Source organism: Dermochelys coriacea, chromosome 7 (genome assembly GCF_009764565.3).
Source record: "Dermochelys coriacea isolate rDerCor1 chromosome 7, rDerCor1.pri.v4, whole genome shotgun sequence".
Classification (NCBI taxonomy): domain Eukaryota; kingdom Metazoa; phylum Chordata; order Testudines; family Dermochelyidae; genus Dermochelys; species Dermochelys coriacea.
This window is the reverse complement of record NC_050074.1, coordinates 105,533,349-105,557,167: the sequence shown is the minus strand read 5'-3', so window position 1 is coordinate 105,557,167 and position 23,819 is coordinate 105,533,349. Positions and strand designations below refer to the sequence as shown.

General features: G+C 43.2%; 1 protein-coding gene across 10 annotated transcripts in view; it reads right to left on the bottom strand.

The window, feature by feature from the left end:
• Window positions 1-22,110, bottom strand: part of EEF1AKMT2 (EEF1A lysine methyltransferase 2) — a 49,328-nt gene extending 27,218 nt beyond the window's left edge. For 3 of the 10 annotated variants that reach the window (XR_005294101.2, XR_005294102.2, XR_005294103.2), the window contains exons 1-5: window positions 21,954-22,109; window positions 19,475-19,540; window positions 18,762-18,876; window positions 13,072-13,179; window positions 11,375-11,591 (exon numbers count right to left, since the gene is read on the bottom strand). Coding sequence is in view for 5 of the 10 variants with exons in the window: in XM_043519592.1 (XP_043375527.1) it covers window positions 10,465-10,592; window positions 11,105-11,206; window positions 11,375-11,591; window positions 13,072-13,179; window positions 18,762-18,876; window positions 19,475-19,540; window positions 21,954-22,036 (819 nt within the window). In the remaining 5 variants the exon portion in view is untranslated. Of the gene's footprint in view, window positions 1-10,055; window positions 10,593-11,104; window positions 11,207-11,374; window positions 11,592-12,460; window positions 13,180-18,761; window positions 18,877-19,474; window positions 19,541-21,857 lie in introns of those variants that run through there. The other 7 variants (XM_043519592.1, XM_043519595.1, XM_038410789.2 and 4 more) reach the window with 7 other exon arrangements.
• Window positions 22,111-23,819: the final 1,709 nt, after the last annotated feature.

The window sequence follows — 23,819 nt, the reverse complement described above, 5'->3', positions numbered from 1 at the left end:
AGTTTACGGGGACTTGGCTGGTCACACGCTGCTGGATCTCTTTCCTTGTTTCCAGCTGCTGACTAATGTTAAAAGAAGCTAAAAATATATTAAATACTTTCCTCCTGTTGTTTTGCCAGGTAAACAATTGCTATAGTTGCCACAGGTATGCTATGTGATCACTGTTGAATGTGAGGTTCGTGGCTAATCACCGCCCATGAACTGATAAAGGATTAGACCTCAGACTTTGCTTGTGGAACCAAGATCTAGTTGGATGCCACGGCAGGACTGCTGTGGGGTGGGTGTGTCTTTGGCTGGGTATGTGCTTCAGCAGAAGGTGAAGGGGGAGCAGGGAAGGGTTTCTGATACAAAGCCCACTGAAGTCAATGGACGTTCTCCTATTGACTCCAGAAGGCTTTGCATCAGGCCCAAGGGGCCTAATCTAAAGCCAACTGAAGTCAATGTAAAGGCTTCCATTGACGTCAATGAGATTTGGATCAGGCCATATACAAAGAAGTGGGCTGTGAGCAGGGTATTCTCCACGAGGGATCCACCGTTTTGGAATTTATTTTCCTCCCAGTCCTCTTGAGCAATTAAATCTTCAGGGCCTAGCGCAAAGATGGTATAATCTTCTAGGCATTTGAGGTAGGAGTGCATTAAGGCTTGGACACATTTGTTGTGGGGCTTGTTTTATTTGCGCTCCTGTATGTATTTTACATTGAGAAAACCAGGCCCTTCCATTTTAAATTGTACTGGGAAAGTAAACTGTCCAGATACCAGAATTTGGACAGGGACGTAGTTCTTCACTGAGCCTTAGTCCCACCTATGTGGAGTCGGCAATTTGAGTTCTTCTTTTCCATTCCAATATGTCTTGAAACAGTTCTTAGGAAACTCCATAGCTAATCAAATTCTTTTGTATGACATCCACCTATCTAGTTTTAGGTTCTTCCAACCCTTCTTTTAATCTGTACTTCTAAGTTTAACATCCTTTTTACTATATAGTCTTCTGATTTTCTTTTCACATGCTTACACCATCTAAGCCTGGATTCCTTCAGCTTTTCCATAATTGGTAACACCTTCACACTTCCCCTAATTTGTTTGTTCTGAACATGGTTCACCCTTGTAACTCAAAGCATTCATCTTAACATTTTCATTTCTACTTTATTCAAAATCCACTCTTTGCTCTTCCTCAGTGCTCAGCTTTAAGAGACATACAAAAGTGCAGGCCTAATTATCATCTTGAAGATCTTACTTTTCAATTTGATAGGCATTCTCCTATCGCAGATCAATCCAGTCACTTCTCTCCATTTAGTTCACGCCTTCCCTGTTCTACTAATGGGGGGTGGAGGGGCCTGGTTATTTTTTATAAATAAATGAAATAAGCATGTTTTTAAGAGGACAACTCTAGTGGCATTTCTACACATGGGACTCTTTTAGAGCCACTGGATACATATATTCCCCAAAATAATTGATTCTTGGTAAATAAAAATTCCCCTTCTTCTTCACAACAAAACATTTAGTATTTCCCTATCTTCAATGCCACACAGGGTTTTTTTAAAAATAAGGAAATATCATATAAGAAAGGTCATGAGATAAGCTAACAAAAGCCAGGAAACTGAAAATGAAGGCTGATGCTCCTTTAGTTTCCGACTTCCACCTATTTGCAACTGTACTGTTTTTTACAAGTAAGGGGATATGTTTACATGACGGTAATTGTCACTTAGGGAGCAGGAACTATCACTTTCAAAAGCTATTATATGCTGTTGTTTTTTGGTGTAATGTTTGTGGAGAGGCTTAGAGGTTAAGGAATTAATATTTTGTTTTTGGACTCCAGTATCTGGCCAGACTAAAGTGAAATCATTTTGGAGGGTCTGGGTTTTTAGAAGATATTGGATTACATCATAAAACTAATAGAATTATAGCTCATTGGCTGCTGCTGCTGCTCCATAGAGGGCCAGAAATGAGTAAGCATGTAATTACATCCTTTCTGTCCCTTTAGGAGAATGTTCTTCAGGTTATTATTGAGGGCCCCGGATTAAAACTGCAACTGTTTGCATTGTACTTGGTTTATATCTGAACAGGGGTATTAGGGACTCACTATATTGATTCCAAAATTAAGATTATGAGAATGTGTAAATTCAGAGTTTTCAGCTCTCATGGTTTTATCACAAGTCGCACCATATTTAGTTATTTTAAAGGCTGCTTTCTTCCAAACATTTCTCATGCACAGTCCCTGCCAAGAGGTGAATATTTTTTAAAAGTTTGACACTCAGACAATTGACAGGTTTCAGAGTAGCAGCCATGTTAGTCTGAATTCGCAAAAAGAAAAGGAGTACTTGTGGCACCTTAGAGACTAACAAATATATTTGAGCATAAGCTTTCATGAGCTACAGCTCACTTCATCGGACTTTCTTCAGACAAAAATACTTCAGAGTATTTTTTAGGTCCAATCAAAATCACTCTGATGTAAATCCATCAAACTTGTTATAAGTGGATCCTAACTAGCACGTAGGAGTATTTTTTTCCCAAGATCTAGGGATGACCTGTCCTTCATGTGCATCTATAATTTATCTGAGAAGTTTGGATAATTCTGTAAGTTTCTCTCCTGATCTTAACTCACTTTGCTTTTTAAGGAGTCCTGTGGCCTTTTAGAGTAGCAGCCGTGTTAGTCTGTATTCGCAAAAAGAAAAGGAGTACTTGTGGCACCTTAGAGACTAACAAATTTATTAGAGCATAAGCTTTCGTGAGCTACAGCTCACTTCATCGGATGCATTTGGTGGAAAAAACAGAGGAGAGATTTATATACACACACACAGAGACAGTGTGTATGATAAACCCATTGTTTCATGTTCTCTGTGTGTGTGTATATAAATCTCTCCTCTGTTTTTTCCACCAAATGCATCCGATGAAGTGAGCTGTAGCTCACGAAAGTTTATGCTCTAATAAATTTGTTAGTCTCTAAGGTGCCACAAGTACTCCTTTTCTTTCTGTGGCCTTTTAGCACACCCAGTGCTTTTGCTAATGTAAGCTGATATGGAGTTTGTGAATTTTGTACTGATATTTCCTAACGATTGCAAGTTATTTATGACTGCCTCAATCATTGGCGATCGGCGCCCATACCTCAAGATCCTGGCAGGCAGCATTGTCACACACATTCCACCACAGAGGGTATAGATATGGTGGAATCCTCACTGCCATACTCTCCTCTTGGACCTTTGCTGTTAGCTATAGCCATACTATGGGGTGAAACTGTTAGTTACCCCTCCCACATACAGCCCCTGAGCTATTTCCCATCATTCCTGGCTTCCTTCTGAGCAAAGAGGTGCCTGGCTCCTGCAGGCACTATTGTATACAGTGACAAAGGGGACTCCAGGATTAGTACTGCCATGCCTTGTGCTGAGGAGGGGGAAGTGGCTCTCCCACACAGCATTCTCCTAGATCAAAGACACCTGAGTCTCTAAGTTTCTACCTTCCATCAGCAGCCTCCAATTCCCACAGATGCTAATGCATTTTCCCACCAGTGGAAATGTTACAGGGGTCATACAATGGTAGAAATCAATGGAAAATATCTTTCCCTTAATGTGGCAGTTGGATGTGCCACAGTTTAGGGCAACTGCAACAGTATTTCTCCCTTGTCCTCGACCGAGGGCATCAACTCTTAGGTTTGTGGCTCCCCAGCCATCATGTCTCCTGCACAGAGACATGTGTCTCTCCCCGCCCCGGCCAGCATTCTTCCAGGCTGCACAGCTCCTTGCCTGCACTCAGAATTCCCCAGCAAGTCAGACTGCCTAAGCGTACCTGCTTTTCTGTCTTCTCAGACTATTAGCCTCTGAGAAGAAGTGCTCACAGTTATAAGGTGCCATCCAGCTCTTTCTAAGCAAGCACATTTATTCTTAAGGTGAAGGCATCACAGAGAAAACACATTAAAACAATAAAAGAATCTTTCACTGAGTACTTGCATACCCAGAGGGGTACATTTGTATATACCTCCCTAGGGATTTTCTAGGAAACTCACTTGAAAAGTCTGTTCTTGTCTGGCACATTGTTTCAAATAGTCCTGTGAAATTCATAACACTCCCCAGGGTTTACACATCTTCCCCTAGAAACGTTATGTACAATCTCACAATAATACATAACATTTTTCAATACACTGCACTCCTAAAATACTTTAATTTAATTCAGTAAGATTTGTTCAGGATACTGCAAGAAATTGCTATAACTCTCTCATGGGGGTGGTGGAATATTCGGTATATTTGTTTGTCTTCCCTGGCAAAGGGTAAAATGTGTGATGTTGGAGTCTCTGGCCTGCATTGAGTGGGGGAATGTTTAACATGTCCCTACATGGGGTGTGGGTTTTGTGGGTCAGGATGGGTCTGTGGCCCGTAGAAGAAGTATAAAATTCAATGGGGCAGGATAAGGGGATCTGTAGCATAGGAGTGGGGCAAAGGTAGAAAAACAAGGGCAGTGTAAAGGTTGGTACTAGAACCTCAACTGCACATTGCCTGAGCTCCTAGGATTTAGAAACTGTACAAAAATGCCCATCACTAAAAACAGCCAAAGAAAGACATTGAACAGTATTGGAGTTATACCAGAAAACAAAGACGTTATATGGAACATTTTTGAAAGCTGCGGCTTTAGTTTCTACTTTGTTGGGGGAGTGGCAGATTATTCATCAAAATTCCAACTCCATACAGTCACAACCTTTTGTGAAATTAAAGCAGACGCCATCTAATGATCACAGAGACAGACGTGTCCAGTGGTTAGAGCACTGGGTTGGAATTCAAGAGACCAGGATTCTGTTTGCAGCTCTGCCGCTCACCTGCCATGTGGCATTGGCTAAGTCATTTGAATTCTCTGTCCCTATGTTCTTCATCTCACCCTTTGTCCTGTCTGCTAGGGCTTTGTCTTCACTGTTTAAAAAGGTGTGTTTTTACCACAGGATAATCAAAGTGCATTAGCTCTCTTGCAGTAAAATCCTAGTAGCGACTAGGCACCCGTAGTTTCATTACAAGCCTTTTAATCAAGAAAAAATTCAAACTGATGAAGTTTATATTAAAGATGCACTGGAAACCTCCAGTTTTAAAAAACAAATATTAAAACAAATCAGGTTTCTGACAGAGCATCCTTCAAACTGGTCCTCTTTTTCTTCTTTTTTAGAAAAAATCCTCTTTAAACCCAGTTTAGAAGGGTTTTTCTGCTTCCCTGTTTATGAGTTTAGGAGTCCAGGAGAGCTGGCTGTATTGTAAAGAATCATTATTGAGGTTACAGGGACAAACCATCCTGATGTATAGAAAGAATAGTAAATATGGCAGGCGACCAGCTTGGCTTAACAGTGAAATCCTTGCTGATCTTAAACACAAAAAAAGAAGCTTACAAGAAGTGAAAGATTGGACAAAAGACCAGGGAAGAGTATAAAAATATTGTTCAGGCACGCAGGAATGAAATCAGGAAGGCCAAATCACACTTGGAGTTGCAGCTAGCAAGAGATGTTAAGAGTAACAAGAAGGGTTTCTTCAGGTATGTTAGCAACAAGAAGAAAGTCAAGGAAAGCGAGGGCCCCTTACTGAATGAGGGAGGCAACCTAGTGACAGAGGATGTGAAAAAAGCTAATGTACTCAATACTTTTTTTGCCTTTGTCTTCATGCAAGGTCAGCGCCCAGACTACTGCCCTGGGCAGCACAGCATGGGGAAGAGGTGACCAGCTCCCTGTGGAGAAAGAACTGGCTTGGGACTATTTAGAAAAGCTGGATGAGCACAAGTCCATGGAGCCGGATGCGCCTCATCAGAGACTGCTAAAGGAGTTGGTGGATGTGATTGAAGAGCCATTGACCATTACTTTTAAAAACTCATGGCGATTGGGGGAGGTCCCGGACGACTGCAAAAAAGCTAATGTACTGCCATCTTTAAAAAAGGGAAGGAGGAGGATCCTGGGAACTACAGGCCAGTCAGCCTCACCTCAATCCCTGGAAAAATCATGGAGCAGGTCCTCAAGCAATCAATTCTGAAGCACTTAGAGGAGAGGAAAGTGATCAGGAACAGTCAGCATGGATTCACCAAGGGCAAGTAATGCCTAACTAATCTAATTGCCTGCTATGACGAGATAACTGCCTCTGTGGATGAGGGGAAAGCAGTGGACATGTTATTCCTTGACGTTAGCAAAGCTTTTGACACAGTCTCCCACAGTATTCTTGCCAGCAAGTTAAAGAAGTATGGGCTGAATGAATGGACTATAAGGTGCACAGAAAACTGGCTAGATTGTTGAGCTCAATGGGTAGAGATCAATGGTTCCATGTCTAGTTGGCAGCCGGTATCCAGTGCAGTGCCCCAAGGGTCAATCCTGGGGCCGGTTTTGTTGAATATCTTCATTAATGATCTGGAGGATGGCATGGATTGCACCCTCAGCAAGTTTTCAGATGACACTAAACTGGGAGGAGAGATAGATACGCTGGAGGGTAGGGATAGGATACAGAGGGACCTAGACAAATTAGAGGATTGGGCCAAAAGAAATCTGATGAGGGTCAACAAGGACAAGTGCAGAGTCCTGCACTTAGGACGGAAGAATCCCATGCACCGCTACAAACTAGGGACCGAATGGCTAGGCAGCAGTTCCGCAGAAAAGGACCTAGGGGTTACAGTGGACGAGAAGCTGGATATGAGTCAGTGTGCTGTTGTTGCCAAGAAGGCCAATGGCATTTTGGGATGTAAAAGTAGGGGCATTGCCAGCAGATCGAGGGACGTGATCGTTCCCCTCTATTTGACATTGGTGAGGCCTCATCTGGAGTACTGTGTCCAGTTTTGGGCCCCACACTACAAGAAGGATGTGAAAACATTGGAAAACGTCCAGCGGAGGGCAACAAAAATGATTAGGGGACTGGAACACATGACTTATGAGGAGAGGCTGAGGGAACTGGGATTGTTTAGTCTGCAAAAGAGAAGAATGAGGGGGGATTTCAACTACCTGAAAGGGGATCCAAAGAGGATGGATCCAGACTGTTCTCAGTGGCAGCAGATGACAGAACGAGGAGTAATGGTCTCAAGATGCAGTGGGGGAGGTTTAGGTTGGATATTAGGAAAAACTTTTTCACTAGGAGCATGGCGAAGCACTGAAATGTGTTACCTAGGGAGGTGGTGGAATCCCCTTCCTTAGAAGTTTTTAAGGTCAGGCTTGACAAAGCCCTGGCTGGGATGATTTAGTTGGGGATTGGTCCTGTTTTGAGGAGGGGGTTGGACTAGATGACCTCCTGAGGTCCCTTCCAACCCTGATATTCTATGATTCTATGATTAGAAGTGTCTTTTGTGCATGCCTAAGAGCAGGAGAACTTGAGACTAGATGAAGAAACCACTCTGTTAGATTTATAGCCTGTGTGACATAATGGCCCCTTCTAGAATTAAAATCTATTAATTATTGAATATCAGGGTTGGAAGGGACCTCACAGGTCATCTAGTCCAAACCCTGCTCAAAGCAGGACCAATCCCCAATTTTTGCCCTGGATGCCTAAATGGCCCCCTCAAGGATTGAACTCACAACCTTGGGTTTAGCAGGCCAATGCTCAAACCACTGAGCTATCCCTCCCCCTCAACCCCACCAAACCTGCTTGGGCCACCCCATTTCTTCCACCACTTCCTATCTACTGATTCCTCCTTTTTAGTTTTACTGCTCGTTACTGATAAACACCTTCTTGCAGAGCCTGAGGAACAGCACACAGGTAAGATCCATCCCCGAGTAATGCATGAGACCAGGAAACACAACTGACCATCAATTAAACATTGAAACTGACTATACACAGAGTGCTGACAGATGCACAAAGCAAGCAACCTGGGTGGGGGAGAGGGAGGGGAAGTTCCTCTCTCTACACACTTCCAGTTACAGTAATCTTTTGAGGGTGGAGGGGGGAGTTAATTGTAACAATACTAGGTACAACAGTTGCAAAAGATTATTTCCAAGTTGACGGTGCTCGTTGAATAGGTGTGTGCATCTCCTCTGCACTACCAAACCCTTCCCCACCTCTTTCCCTTTCAAGGAGAGCAGGTGGGGGGAGATGTTTGAAGGCAGTGTGTAGCATCCATGCAGGCCTTGTTGCCTATCGAGCTATACTGCTGAGGAGAGCTGGGAGGGAATACTGCAGTGAGTCACAGGGCCTTAGCTTTTCCTACAAAGATACATGGGTTTGGGGAGCTGATCCACCTCTTTCCCACACCAAGGAAACCATCCAGAAGAAACTCTCTCACACAGTGGACAATAGGGCCCATAGAAAATCTTCAAACTAGTGTCAAGATGAGAATTTATAACTTTTACTGTTAAAAGCTTTGCTGAAAAAATAAAATTAAATATAATGTCAGAGGATTGATCCAATTTCAGTTCTATCACCAATTTTGCCTGATTCACATTTATTTGTAAGAATTCTTCAAGTCAAAATTTGAATAAATAGTTGGAGAGACTTCATATTTTTATATAGTCTGCATGGATAAAAATAATCTAGATAACAGAAGTCATTTTAAAAACAAAACAAAGAATAACAGGCCTAAGCCATGGAAGTCTTATGGACTGAGAAATTATGGTTAAATTCCTGTTGGTTGATTAAAGGAATTTCCTGTAGTTTGCGATCATAGTTGATTTATTTTAATGCTTTTAAACCCTATATCACTCCTAGATTAACAAAGATTACAGATGGGAATAAAACAGAAGCCTCATAGCCAAACACCCTGTATTGGTGCATGTGCCAGTTAAAATCTATTTGCATTAGATCCACCTGATCCCAAATTTATTACAAAAATTCAGACCCACATTTTAAGGCTTGGGAACATCTCTCCAAAGATTTGTTATCTCATCAATATATCCAAGGTATGAACTGATGATGGGCAACTCTTACGTGCACTAGTAGTCCTATGTGCTGCTGGAAACCTTTAGGTGGAATGTAGTAAATACTACCCCACTGGCTATTCAAATGGTAACATCGCCACATCTAACTTTTTTTTATCTTTGAACATAGGTAAGGATACTAGGCTGCTTAAGCATATAAAGAAATATACTTATTTGGGACCAAAACCTGCTCTCTACTTCTATTGGGTCATTTTTCAGTGGAACTAGCACAGTTCCATTGTACAAGGAGGTGCAGAATTCAGGAATGCCACACTGGGGCAGGTTAAGGATGAAAGATCTGCTACTGTACAGCTCTTCTGGTCCTTATTTCTTGCAGAGGGGGAGCACTAAAACAGAAGAGGGGCACCCAACCAACCTGCTCAGACTGAGAACTAGGAAAAACATTTCCTTGATGAGCAAACATGACATTCTTCTTCCATGAGAACAAATTGCCTAATAGGAGTTGTTGGATGCTTAAAATGTCATGTTTACTGCCATTTGAAAATGTGCGTGGGGCAAGTCATAAAAGGAAAAAATATTTCTTTCCTCTCTCTCCAGGTAGCTGTATCATTATTCCACAAATATAAAATAATAAATGAAGAAATGAACATGGGTTAAAAACAATAATAAATATAACCAGCCATGGATTATTAGGCTGGGGATGTGGGGTTTTGTGGTCTCTGTTTGGGTTTTATGCAACTAAAATGTCATACAAAATTCACTGGAGAAGATGTTCATTAGTGGCCCTTCATAACACATTAGCATACTATAAATTAATATTGAAATAGGTAAGCATATCTGCTATTGAGAAGCTGTAACACCACCAAACAGCGTCTTTTAAGTATTTAATTGGATCGATGATACTGATCAGTATTAGCGAGCATATATTAGAGATTCAGGAAGGGGTTTTTAAAAGCACTCAGTGTTAGCCTAACTCTACTTGCACTGAAGTCAATGGACTTTGGTGGAAGTAGAAGTAGGCCAATTCTGAGCACTTACGAAAATCCCACCCTAAAGCACTACATTACAATGTCTTGTGAGTGCTACAATCTTTACACTCATTTTCCTCATTATTTAACTAAAGGTTGATTTTGGATTACACTGTAACATGCATGTTTCCTTTACAAAAATAAAATAAAATATTGCCCAGTGTTTAGATCTCAAAAGCATGTTCATTAGTACGCCAAACACCACAGAAATAAGACTTCTTGCTTTGTATGATTCAATTACTGCTTAAATTTATTTTAAACTGTTCACTAGAAACCAAAATCAAAATTAAATAAGAAAAAAATATTTACACTTCAAATGCAAAACTAATGTGAATAGTTTTAGTTGGTCTCTGAAAAATTAGACTACCACATTTTTCCTCACTTACACCCATACAATTTTGTTGAAACAAATGAAGCTATAACACAGAGAAACAGCACCAGGGCAGAATTTACCCTAGAAACATTTCAGTTTTATATAACTTGCCCTGAATTTTATGGAGGCCCATTGCAGTTCAGCACATGCACGGTGTTTTATTGTGTACTCAGTGAGCAGTTATTTACACAATACTGGAGTTTTTTCCCCTCTCTCTCGCCTTTGCATCAGGTTTACTTTGAAGTGCAGACTTCTTTTCTCAGCTAATCTAATTTGTCTAAGATTGATGGCTTTAATTTTTTTCTTTGAAAAACCAAGGCTGTAACACTGTTTCCAATCCTCCCTCCAAAGCAGAACTTGGGTGTTGGCAGCTCCTCCAGAATTTCAAATCCTGCCAGACAGAAATTAATGCTTTTATTAAGAAGTCATGTTACTCTTTCCTTGGATAACCTTCTGCAAACCACTCTTAATTCATATGGAAAACAAGCAAGTCATTTACTTTGTAAGTGTATAGTACTGTGTCTTATATTGCTTCTTTATATGGCTGAAACTCCTCAATAGATAATAAAATCTTAGCTAGCTGCATTGTGTAGACTAAATGAAAAGAGAAGAATTTGCCAGCAATTCTAGTTCTTGGCACACTTGGGTTTCAAGCTTCAGGCATGAGATTCAGAAGCTGACTAACAAGTAAAAGAATTCAGACCCATCAGGAGGTTCACTGAGCAAGTGACATGTGCGTGCACATGGAATGTCACAGCCTACAACTGCCAGTTCCTTTGTGACTAAGAGAAAAGCTATAAATCTTATCCCAATTTTAAGGTGAGCTGGGTGGCTGAATGGGGGATCTATTTTAAAGACCAGAGGAAAAAACCATACATTCTCTTCTTCTCCAGAATAACTTGCCTGCAATTCTTGTTCTCTGCAGTTGGAAGGTATAAAAAAAATCCTCACTCTTAAATTGCATCTGTACTGGTAAAAATGGGAGCCATAATTCCCTACCCATGCCTACAACGATGGAAGCTGTAGTGAGGATAAGGTTCAGGATACACACCCACGTTTTATCACTGTGATATCTAATCCCGCTCTGATAAAATAAAAACGGCAATAAAAGGACATTAACATTTACCTACTGAACAACCATAAATTGGCAGATAACTCTGCCCAACTACTTACCTTCTCTGAACTCATTTAGCAGCTCCTCTTTGGTCCAATTACAAGAGGTTACGAGGAAAAAGCCTTCCATTTTCAATACCGTGCAGAGGGATTTTACATACTGCTTCCTCCTCTCAGCTGCATTGTCAGGATTAAGGCTTATGGCATCAAATGTTCCCTTGTCAATACAAATCTGAAATCCTGATAGCTCAGCTGATGGAGTCAAGAAGTCTTTTACCTAAATCAAAAGTGTACAACTATGTAAATATTCATCTTTTATTGGGAAATGCTGCATCTCTAATGTAGACTGGTGCTTTCATTTGTGAGGGCACAAAAATTAACATCTAAGTGTCATGGAACAAGATAACACTCACAACAGACTTGAGATCAGCTGAAGCAGTTTCAGGCTTTACTACAAGTACACAACACAGCACTTAGTGGTTAAGGAGCCAGGCAGTCATTTCACCGAGCAGACACTGACTGGCACTCACTGAGCTCTTATATAGCCAGCCTGGGCATCCTCTGGTGGGCAATGACCAATACTGGGTAAACTATACTAATTCAGTTACAAATTCTGCAAAAGCTGTATGAGTACCTTACAGACAGGATCAAGTCCATCCCTACAAGGGCTGCATGAGTTCCTTACACTAGGTCTATTTGGGAAGTGCTTACCATGCAACTTCTTTGCATAATTTTGATGCCATGTCAATTTGATTCTCCCTTTGCATTATGCAAAAATCTTTAGTTGAGCCCAGCTACCTGCCTACCTATTTGAAGTGCGTAGCTGGGCTCCATTACAGTAGTATTTAAGCACCTCACAATCTTTAATGTATTTGGAAGTTCATTCTACGGTATTATTATTTACTATTTGCAGTGTGGCAGCACTGAGAGGCCCCAATAATGGACCTGGGTTCCAGAGTGCTAGGCAGCATATAAACAGAACAAAAGTGACACGGCCCAAGGAATTTATGATCTATTCTAAGGCTATGTATATGCTGCTGCGGTAAGTCAACCTATGCTATGCAACTCCAGCTACTTGAATAACGGAGCTGGCGTCAACGTACCTTAGGTTGAGTTACAGTGGTGGGGGGTCTCCCATCGACTTACCTTACTCTTCTCGTCAGGGGTAGAGTACAGGGGTCGACTGGAGAGGGCTCTGCTGTCGATTTGGCGGGTCTTTACTAGACCCACTAAATAGACTGCCGGCGGATCGATCTCAGAGTGTCGATCCCCGCTGTAGTGTAGACCTGCCCTCAATATAAGAAAAGAGAACATCCAGACAGGGGGAACACAAGGTAACAATGAGATAAAAGTGGTCAGCATGAAAAGCAGTGGTCTCTGTACACCAGCTGCCTAACCATTGTTGAATTTTTTGTAGTTTGACATATTTAGTCTGCTATTCCTTACCTGAAAGTCAGAGTATATAATCTAGAACACAGAATTGATCTTTTAAAGTGTGATTAGTCTCTCCCCTTGCTCAGGGATGACACTCTTGTTCAACTAAATGGGAGTTTTGCACAGGTGTCAAAGGGAGTAAAATCTTCACCAACCAAGAAATCTTCTGGTAAATACAGACATATTAATAAACTGTTCATGAGAGTCCCCCTCAAGTGAGCAGAACTACAATTAGATTTCAAACGTATATTAACGTGTCTCGAATAATCTCTCAAGATCAATTGCTTTCTATTTTCCTTACCATAATCTCTCTGAACACTTACCTGCAATTTAATATTAGACAGCCCTTCTTTCTCTATTATGTTTTGAGAAAGTTGTATTGCAGAAGGAGAGTAATCAATTCCAGTGAGATTAGTGTAACCACATTTTGCCTAGAGAAAGAGAGAGAATCTTACTCAATGTGCTAGCAAACTATCCTTACTCAGCTGGTCTGCTTCCTGTGTATAATCCAAGTCAATTCTAGTCATCCTAATGACAAAAAAAGCTTTTACTCATTTTTATTCCTGATACCTCTGTAGAACCAAAAAAAGCTATGGGAGCATGAGCTGTTATTCTATTTTGTTTTGTACATCATCAACAGAGTTGTTAACTAAGAGCTAGTTCCTTCCAATAGGTGGAAAACTGAGCAGAACCATGATAAGTAACACGCTGCAGAAGTAGTTGTAAAAAACAATCATACATCCTCTAATCTGCATCAAAAAGGAAACTAGAAAACAGGCATTTCCATACAGATCACAACAATGGTCAGTATCAGATGATTCAAAGGAAGGAGTAATTCCTCCATACTGGACAATTATACAATAACATAGCTATGGGAAAATAGTTTCTTAAATTCAGACAGATACTTGATTTGTCCTGAAGCATACTGAAATCCCTAATACCTTTTATCCTTGCTGGTGTAACTGCATATGACATTCTGATTAATCACATTAATGTCTAATCCTTATTTGAATGCTACTGGGTTCTTTGCTTCAGTATCATCAGAGAGTTCCACAAGCCAATTACGTGCTGTGCCTCACAGACATTGTGTTAGACTCTGTACTCAATAAACCAGTGCAGAGGGCAGAGCGCAGACGTAATGTGTTAATGGCAAACCTTTTGCTAAGCAGATGAGTTAATACACCTTGTACCTGCTGGCGTTTTACCAGAGAGTGTGGGGTTTCATTCCTAGATAGAATGAATTGCAAAAATGAAGTCTGGATGTCACAAGTGGCCAGGTCTGAATCCACCATGGAAGGTGCGATCTTCTAGCCAGCAGCAGATATAAGTAGGTGTTTTTATGACAAGATGGCCATTTGGGAATCCAATGGCATTACGAAGTTCAAAGTTATCCAAGGCTGTGCACTGACTTAATAGGAAGGCTGATGCCCTGGATAGCAGTGGATATATAAAGACACGCTTTTTGCAGCACGTTCTTCCTAACAGCATAACCTCTGTGAGTTCAGCTTTAACCAGCTGCTTTTAATCCAGTCTCTAAATTTTAGCTAAACATCAGGAAAGCTGAGAACTGTGTTGTTCACATTTGGCATGGAGAGATTTGACAAAGAGCTGTGTACTGCTAAGACTTCTGCCCCTGTTGTCTTCCCAGAACACCCAGCCTTGCAAGTCTTCATAGTTGAGGGTTTTGGAGGTTGAAGAACAGTCCCAAAACCAGCCCTCTCAATTTGGTGTTTGAGGAACATCATGATTCACTTCAGGGAGTTTCTGCTCACCCTACAGCTTCACCTACATTCTCTTGGTACAGAACAGGAGTGTTTGGAGATCAATGATACTGAATACTGCAGTGTGCTCCAGCTGAACGTATGTGGACTAACTACCCTCTTCTACAGAGAGGAAAAAAAAAAAATCACACCCCAGAGCAACCAATGATGTCTCTGTACCATGCCCTAACCGATGGTACTGGTAGTTGATGTTGGAAAATGCTTTTTGCTGGTTTCTTGATTAGCATGCTTAGAAAAAGGAGGTTAAATACTGGGTCATAGTTTTCAAGGTCACTAGCACTGAGCAATGGTTTCTTTAGTGTTGGCCAGATTATTGCATGTTCTGAATTGGGTGGTAGATTTCCCTCATTAAAGAATGTACTGACAATCTCTGTTAATAGGGGGTCACATGTTTTCTGCTCTTTGCTATTCAAGAAACAGAGAGGTCAGAGTCATAGATGGTGGCCTGATTGCCCTATCAGTCTTTCCATTGCTATTAATAGCGAATGGGCTAAATTCCTGGTGCTGTATCCAGGAAAAGGTAGCTGAAGGAGAAAAGCTCGTCACAAACCCAGGCAGGAGAAGTCACAACTGCTCTGAGAGTCAGAACACTAGACACTCAATAGGTCCACAGGCTCCTCATGATACACATATGTCAAAGAGCAAGAGGACCCAATATTGTGGGTGGTGGGATACCAAATACGGGGAGCAAAGACAGCAAGAAAAGAGGGAAAAAAATAAAGGAAAGGACGACAGAGGAAATTTTCAAGAGCTTGTCTCTTGGAACTTGTGGAATGGCAGTTTCCCCACCGTGTCTGTATGATACATGCAACAATGTGAGTATTGTATGAACTGGCGGGTGCTTTGCTTGTGGGTGGGTATCAGGATCTGTTAGCATCACAATGGCACACATGAGGTGTACCTGCTTATGGTATGTTGGCATGTGGCATTCTGCGTCTGCTTGACTTCTTCTAGAGCCACCTACTTTTGTCAGTCAGCTTTGCCTCATTTATATACAGCCTGCTGCACAGGAGTTAACAATGCCTCAAACAGCATTAACCTCCATGGGAATAATTTTTCTTAGTACAGTAACTCCCTACTTAACATGCTTTCGCTTAACGTTGTTTCAATCCTACATCCCTGCTCAATTACAGAACATGCTCCATTTAAAAGTTTCGCAATGCTTCGCTATAATGTCGTTTGGCTGCCTGCTTTGTCCACAGCTGGCAGCCCCCATATCAGCTCCCCTATGCCCCCCACACAGCGCCTCCCACCCGCAGGCAGACCCCATGGATCAGCGCCTTCCCCCTCCTCCCCGCGGCAATCAGCTGGCTTGCAGCATTCAGGAGGGAGGGTGGAGGATTGATGACTTGGCACCCAGGCTCCCCCTCCCTCCCAAACGCCGCAAACCAGTGATTGCGACAGGCAGGAAGCAGGGGAGGGATGGGGGAGGCTGCGAGCAGAGTCCATGCTCTTCCCCCCACCCTCCTGCCCCCTGAACATCGCAAGCCAGCTGACTGCCGTGGGCAGGAGGAAGGAGCGAGGACGCAGCATGCAGCCTCCCCCGTCCCTCCCCTGCCTCCTGCCTGCGGCAATCAGCTGGCTTGTGGCATTCAGGAGGCAGGGGAGGGAGGGGGAGCCTGTGTGCAGTGTCCTCGCTCCTCCTCCCCCCTGAATGCTGCAAGCCAACTGATTGCTGTGGGCAGGAGGCAGGGGAGGAAGGCGGGAGGAGCAAGAACGCGGCATGCGGAGTAAAGGTGGATGGGGGGGAAGAAGAGGTGGGTTAAGGGTGGGGGTTTAAGGGAAGGGGCGGAGTGGGTTGAGCCCCCGCCCCTGGTGCTTGCAGATTAGGGGAAGCTTCCGCTGCGTAACGTGCTTCTCCTAGCCTACAGCACCTTCAGCCTCCTTGCCTGTCTCAGTGCCAGTGGGCTGTGCCTGTGTGGGGTAAGGCAGGGGCACCTCCCAACTATAGTACTATACAGCAAAAAAAAAAAAAAAAAATTCCCTGGAACCTAACCCCGCCCCATTTACATTCATTCTTATGGGGAAACTGGATTCGCTTAACAACCACCTTCCAGAGATGTTCCATCCTATTTAGTTAATTAACTTCATTTCAGCGCTGCAGTTTCTATGGAATTATCAGGTCCCAATTTCCAGCTGTAGAATTTTATTACTGTTGATGATGCATGGGCCAGAAGAATCCCAGCTTTACTTTCAGATCCTGGTCTGAGATTACAGAGCTGCCAGTTGGAAAAACTCGTGCTTTTTCTTATAAACTGAGCAAATCACATCTTGAGTTGAGAGTAAACAATCAACATCTCAGTCATTTTTCAGAATAGTACTTCACTTAAAAATAACTTTCCTGGTCAAACCACAATACTTTGGGGCACTTTATATCCTGAGAGATAATTTTTCGGGGGATGGGGGAATGCTAATAGCCTTTAGAAGTGGATTTCCCATGTCATCATTACCTTTCCTGATATGGAATAAAAATTCACTACATGTTTACAAGATACATCAGAGGTCAGATTCAAGGATGGTAGAATACTCAAGTATGATCCAAAATAAAAACATTTCACTGCAGAAAAATGTAGTTAACAGTAAATTTAAAATTATTAGGTTTCAAATTAACATCTCTGATGAGATAAATGGGGCAGTTATACTTCTCGGTGCTACTGTTTCTGTCTATCTGCAGATTCAGGAAGACAAGACAGCATTGGCTCACATTCATGGAGACTATAAACTTTAAAAAAAAATACAAGAGCTACACACAAACTTAAATTCTGCTTTAACTGCTAGAGCCTATGGAGAAGTGCTAGTAAAGTGAATGCCATATACTGACTCAATCTAAATCAGCTGGGACATTCTACCAAAGCATTTAATCAAAAATGTGAAAAGTAACACAACTACTCATAACTAAACTTACTAAAGATGGCTCAACTTCATGCCCTGTTGTGCCCCTGTGAAATAATAATATCAGCTTTTAAAACATACTTGGTGCTCTGTTTCCATCTCAAGAGAAAAATCACATTTGTTTTGTTTTTAATTAAAGGGATACCATCAACTTAAAAAACCACACTTCTACCTGAAAATATTTTAACTACTATTTTCACAAGTAATGCTAAGGGTAGTATAACCACGATGAAAGGGGGGGGAACGTCTCTATTTTGTGCATTTGACAGCCTTTTGTGTATCAATTTCACTATTTCCAATATACAATATGTCAGTTCTCTCTGTTGTTATTGTGGGTCTTACACACAGCAATAGAGGAGAGGAAAGCATTTTAAAATATAAGAAAATATCATAGTAAATCTACGAACACTGGCAGGGGAATTTAGGAGCTGATACAGAACCGGAAATTATTTATAGCAGTTTTTGAAACTGATTAAATTTCAAATTTACAGTTCCCTTTAAAGTGCTCAGAGAAACAGAAGACTTCACAAGAAGTTATAATCTAAACCAGTGGTTCTCAACAGGGGTCCAGGGCCCACTGTGGGGCTGGGAGCAGGATTCAGGGGGTCCGCAAAGCAGGGTCAGCGTTACACTTGCTTGGGCACAGGGCAGAAAGCTGAAGCCCCACCACCTGGAGCTGAAGCCTGGAGCTCCAAGCCCTGCCACCTACAGCTAAAGCCGAAGCCTGAGCAACTTAGCTTCACGGGGCCTCAGGCAATTGCCCTTCTTGTTACCCCCTAATGCTGGCCTTGGCTTTTATATGCAGAAAAACAGTTGTTGTGGAACAAATGCACCGTGAAATTTTTATAGCATATTGGGGAGGCCTCAGAAAGAAAAAGGTTGAGAATCCCTGATCTAAACAGCTCTGGCAAAAGAATAGCTCCTCTTTCATCCAGTAAAACAAAACTTCACTCTAGTTTGCTAGAGCTGGTATTTTTTAAAAGTCCCTAAAGGAGTTAGGTGCCCAAACACCATTGAAATTCAGTGAGACTTGAGTGCCTAACTCCCTTTGGCTGCATGGCAAACCTGCTGCTATCACACACTACCAGTTTACGTTTGCTGATGTTCTCTTAACCAAGTGAATTTCAATCAGTACAACTACATCAATTAAAGTAAAAGACTGTATGCACAACAACCAATGTGCTCTTGATGGGAAAACATTCTATGGCAGTTTTAATTTAAGTTTTGTTTTGCTTTTTATAATGTCAACATCAGCTGAAACTAGCAAATATTCTCTTATTTGCAGTAAATTTATATACTCTGTTCTTAGCCTTGATTCTGTAATTTTACAAAATACCAACCAATTCAACAAGTAAAACACCATTTCCAGTTCCAATGTCAAGCACAGAGCTGTCCAGAGGGATCTTTTGTTTTTCCATCCATCTGATTAAACGAATCATGCTTTCTTCTCCAAACCTATCAGAAACAGAGGCTTAAGTAATCAACATATCCAAGACACATGAAAGGCACAGCAGCAACTGTACTTCATCTCTCTCCCTAACTGGCATTCGTAAAGCACCTGTCACTATAGCATCTAGGCAACAACCTACATAGATCATATTCCAAGTCTGATTTGTTTAAGATTTAAGTAAACCAAATGGCTTAAAACCCACTGGGATTAGCAGTGCTTGAAACTAAGGCCCTCTTTATAGCCACATAAAATAAAGACTGCATTGGAAGCTTCTCTAGGCTGCCTATTTAATTCTTAGCCTCTGATGATAATAATGGATGTCCTTGGAGATACGAGTATGTGCCTAGTAGTAAAACAGACTGCAACCACCAACTCATTGCACACACAACAACTAATTTTCAGGGGGTAACTAACAATTTTCAGTCACAACAGATTTGGGCCAAATAGGAATTGGTGACTCCAAGGTAAAAAGCTCCATATCATATTACTAATACTTTGAACTACGCAGCGACCCAATGAGTTTTTTATTTTGCTTTTACTACATATATTTTCAAAAGCATAAAATTATACATATGTCCACTGATAGTTATTCTCTTTATTTACCAAATTTCCCCAGCATCTCCACTCTCCTGAAAAATCTGTAATTCACTTTCATATGCAGCATCCCAGCTAGAGAGGAAGAGAAGACAGAATATGAAATTAACACAGGAATGACTTAGATGAATAATCAGGAAGAAAAGGCACAGGTGGAGATTGTATTCACATATACACCCCATGTCCAACCCATAAGCTGCTGAATTTCCCAAATTAGACATGTGCATCAAAACAAAGGGCTGGATCTCCAGCTCCAGTTGAGTAGTGTATAGCACAACCCAGGAGGGGTATGGGGGTGGGAGGCAACAGTGTGTTTTTGCATTCCCCTGACCCTGGGGTTGTTCTGCACATCGAGTCAGTCCTCCAGAGTAGGTCAGACTGTAATAACCTCCACTAGCTGCCAACAGCCACAACAGATTGTTATAGGAGCTAGGAATTGCTGGGAGCCCTAGTCACATCTCTTTATCCCATACCACACTTCCTATACAGGCAACCAATATTTAAGAGGTGGCATGGGAATAGCTTTAGTGACTATATGCCAAGGCTAACCCAGGGGAGATTCTCCAGTGGTTAGATCCCATTGGATGGAACAGTGTAAAGTTGCCAAAGTACATCAAAAGTCTCCATCTTGCAAGGACAGCACATGTTCCAGTAAGCATTTTAATGCCGAGTTAGATCAATAAGGTTATAATGTCATACTCATATGCTGTAATGTTCTTTTTCTGGAGCCTTGCAGTACCCATAAAAGCGTGAAGCTCCTTACAAACTCTGAGAACATCAAGTTAAAATAAAAGAAATCACGGCCAATGTGATCCTTACAAAACCTGAGACACAAATGAATGGCATATTAAGTGATTTTATGATCCATATTAGAATTCATTACGTTCGCCATGGTATTGCTCAGTCAAAGGTTTATTTGGATATTATACAAACTGATGTGGAACATTTTGTCCACAATACAAATAACTCTGGATGATCAGAGTGAACTGAAAAGGTGCAGGTTGATAGATGTGAACTGCATTGAGGGGAAAAAAATTAGATTTTTCTGACTGCTCTTGAGATTGAGCTTAAAGCCTGAAACATTATAGCTCATGTTTAAATTTTGGATTTTAAAATGGAACTGCTTTTGAGTTGTAGGATTATAAAAAGCTTTCAGAACCACCAACTTCTAAGGTTTTAATTTTTATACCAGTTACCATGATGCATTTTTCACAAAGAGTCCAAAAAACTTCTTTTAAACAACTTTTTTTTTTTTCCGTAGCAGGTGATGAAGAATAATTGGAAAACTCTTCAGTGTACTAAGGATTCATTCCTCAGGTTCAAGAGAAAATACTAGGCCTAGAACACATTGCTACATACTGACGGTCACATGCTCTCCTCCTAAACTCTACAATCAAATTAAAAAAGGAAAAAAGACTGAAACAAGGAGAGATGCAACTAACTTTGCTGAGATCTAGTGTGTGGGGAAAATATCATTAATTAATGAGAAATTACAAAAAGCTGACAATTTTTACTTTACAATTGTCTACATGGGGAAATTGCCCAGAACAGCTATTAAGAAGCAAACTATTCTGCTTTGAAATAAATCACACTCTGATTATTCTGGAATAGAGTGTCCACAGGGGGAGCTATTCTGGAATAGCTATAGCAGTCAATGTCTCTGCGTAGACAAGCCCAAAGGGTATCAGCAGGGAGGTTTGATTTTCAGCTCGGGAAGGAATACATTATATATGCTAGCTCTGCTGCAGCTCACACACTATAAATGGCAGCGCGATCCAGGGAGGCTGGAACAATTTTCCTAGTGGGGGTGCTGAGAGCCAAAGAACCAAATTGTAAACACTGTGTATAAGAGAAACCACTTCAAGCCGGGGTTGCAGCAGCACCCCCTACACCCGTAGTTTCAGCACCTATGGCGTGATCAAAGGTATGGGCAGCACCCAAGTACAACCCTTCCTGATCCCAGGGGACATGCACCCAGCCACCACCTGCATCGCCAAAGCCACATCGCTATTTTAATGCCCTAACGCAACTCGCCAGCCTGCCCACCCGGGCTGGGGATGACACCTCGCAGCCGCAGCGAAGACTTCACCAGGCCTCAGCAGCCGCAGAGCCAAAGGAAGCCTAGGGGAGGCAGGAACCAAGGCGTGCCAATGGGCTTTGGGACTAGGGTTGCCAACCGCTTGCCCTGGAGTCTCCAGGAGTTAAAGATGATGTCAAGGCGATGAAGCCCCCAGGAATGCGGCCAACCCAAACCAGCGGCCCCCCGGAAAAGCCCGGCCCTGAGCCTTTGTTGCCAACACAAACCCACGGCCTGCCCGCGGGGCAGCGAAACCCAGCCGCCAGGGCGGGACCCCGCCGGCAGCCCCCCGGCCTCCCCAGGGGGTGGAGATACCCCTGCGCCCTGCCGGGGCTCGGCGCGGCCTCCAAGGTGCTGGGCAGGCCCCGGGCCCGGCACCGCCCCGCTCCCCGCGCCCCGCCCGGGACTCACTGCTCTTTGGTCCCCAGGGCCGAGGGGCTGAAGCCGGGCCCCAGCCCCGGGGAGTCACGTGGCCGCTCCCCGGCGACACTCATCCTCCCGGCGGCCGAGAAGCCGGAAGTGCCCGCGCACCATAGAGCACGGCTGGGCTAGAGCACACCGGCGGGCAGCCCCTCTAGGCGGCTGGAGGACTGGCCGAGGGGAGTGGGTCGTGGAAGCTGTGCTCGGGCCCGGCCGCGGGATCGGGGCTGCTCCTGGCAGGGCCAGGCTCAGTTGCGCTTGAGACGCGCTGTCTGTTTAAATAACGTCTCTTCCCAGTGCCCTCCGATCGGCAGGCTGGCTTGGGTGTTGGACCCTCCTGGGGGGGTCCGACCGGGGTCCGTTCAGCAAGGGGTCCCTGTCACACACCCCGGGCGGGGGACAGCGTTTTACAAAAGCAGCAGGTTCTGGTAACTTTTTGCACACACGTGTGGCTCACGCTGTGGTTCTCACTGACCCCAGTGGGTCCCTGGACATTGATCTCAGCTCGGGCTCTCCAGACCAGGACGTGCCAAACGCACGTGTGCAGCAAGACCAGGGAAGAAGGGGCTCAGACCGGTTTCGGAGAGAGAATCTATTGCACATGCGGTGTGCATGTGAGAGAATGGCCGTCTGATGGGCCTTTTCTGTCTAGGGGGACTATTATAGCAGAGAGCCAGGGCTGATTAATCAGCGAGCATTGCTTAATTAGAGGGAAGATGAAAGACAAGGAATCCTTATTTCTTGAACAATGGCATTGAGTGGGGTTAAGGTCAAGGGGGCTCTGGTTACACAGCCCCCTAACATGGCATGCTCATAACATTTTTAGGTTTCAGAGTAGCAGCCGTGTTAGTCTGTATTCGCAAAAAGAAAAGGAGTACCGGTGGCACCTTAGAGACTAACAAATTTATTAGAGCATAAGCTTTCGTGAGCTACAGCTCACTTCATCGGCCGATGAAGTGAGCTGTAGCTCACGAAAGCTTATGCTCTAATAAATTTGTTAGTCTCTAAGGTGCCACCGGTACTCCTTTTCTTTTTGATAACATTTTTAGATTCTTATAAGTTTTTTCGCTGCACAACTAGGGACTATGGCAGGGGTGGGCAAACTTTTTGGCCCGAGGGCCACATCTGGGTGGGGAAGATGCATGCAGGGCACAAACAGCTCCCTCTCCCAATTCCCTACTTTGGGTGCACTGAGCATGCTTCCCAAATTCCTAGACTGTCAATGCTCAGACACCGCAGCTCCTCTCTATTGTATCCACAGTGCTGCGGGGCTACTTTACTGCTAGAGCCAGGAGACTGAATGCTGTGAAATATTGTACAGACACGCCCTCCCTCAAACTCTGCCTCTCACATTTTGAATATGTAAAAGAGTCTTCTATCAGTTTCTATGTCTATATGAAATCACTGCAGCGCCTTTCTCTTATATAACGTGCTGAGTTGCTAACTCTCTTCCAGAGCCCACATGTTTGTACCCCCTCCTGTACCCCAATCCACTGCCCCAGGTCAGAGCCTGCACCCCTCACTCAAACTCCCCATAGCCTGCAACCCTCCTGCACCCCAACTCCATCCCAGAGCCTGCACCCCAAAAAGGGCTAGATTAACCTTTTGTGGGCCTGATGCTAAACTTATTTGTGGGCCCCCATGGGGGCATTGGGGACATGGTGCAGAGGGGCAGAGTCCTCAGAGTGAGGGGCTGGCCAGAGACAATGGGAGATGAGTCATGGCATGGCAAGGACAGCCCTGCTCCACCCAGCCCAGTACAAGGGCACTGTTTACAAACTGGGAGCTGCCAGACGCACATTGGCCAGCCCAGCCCTGCGCTGCCATCATGCTTCTTCCCCTTGGGGGCGGGTCCAT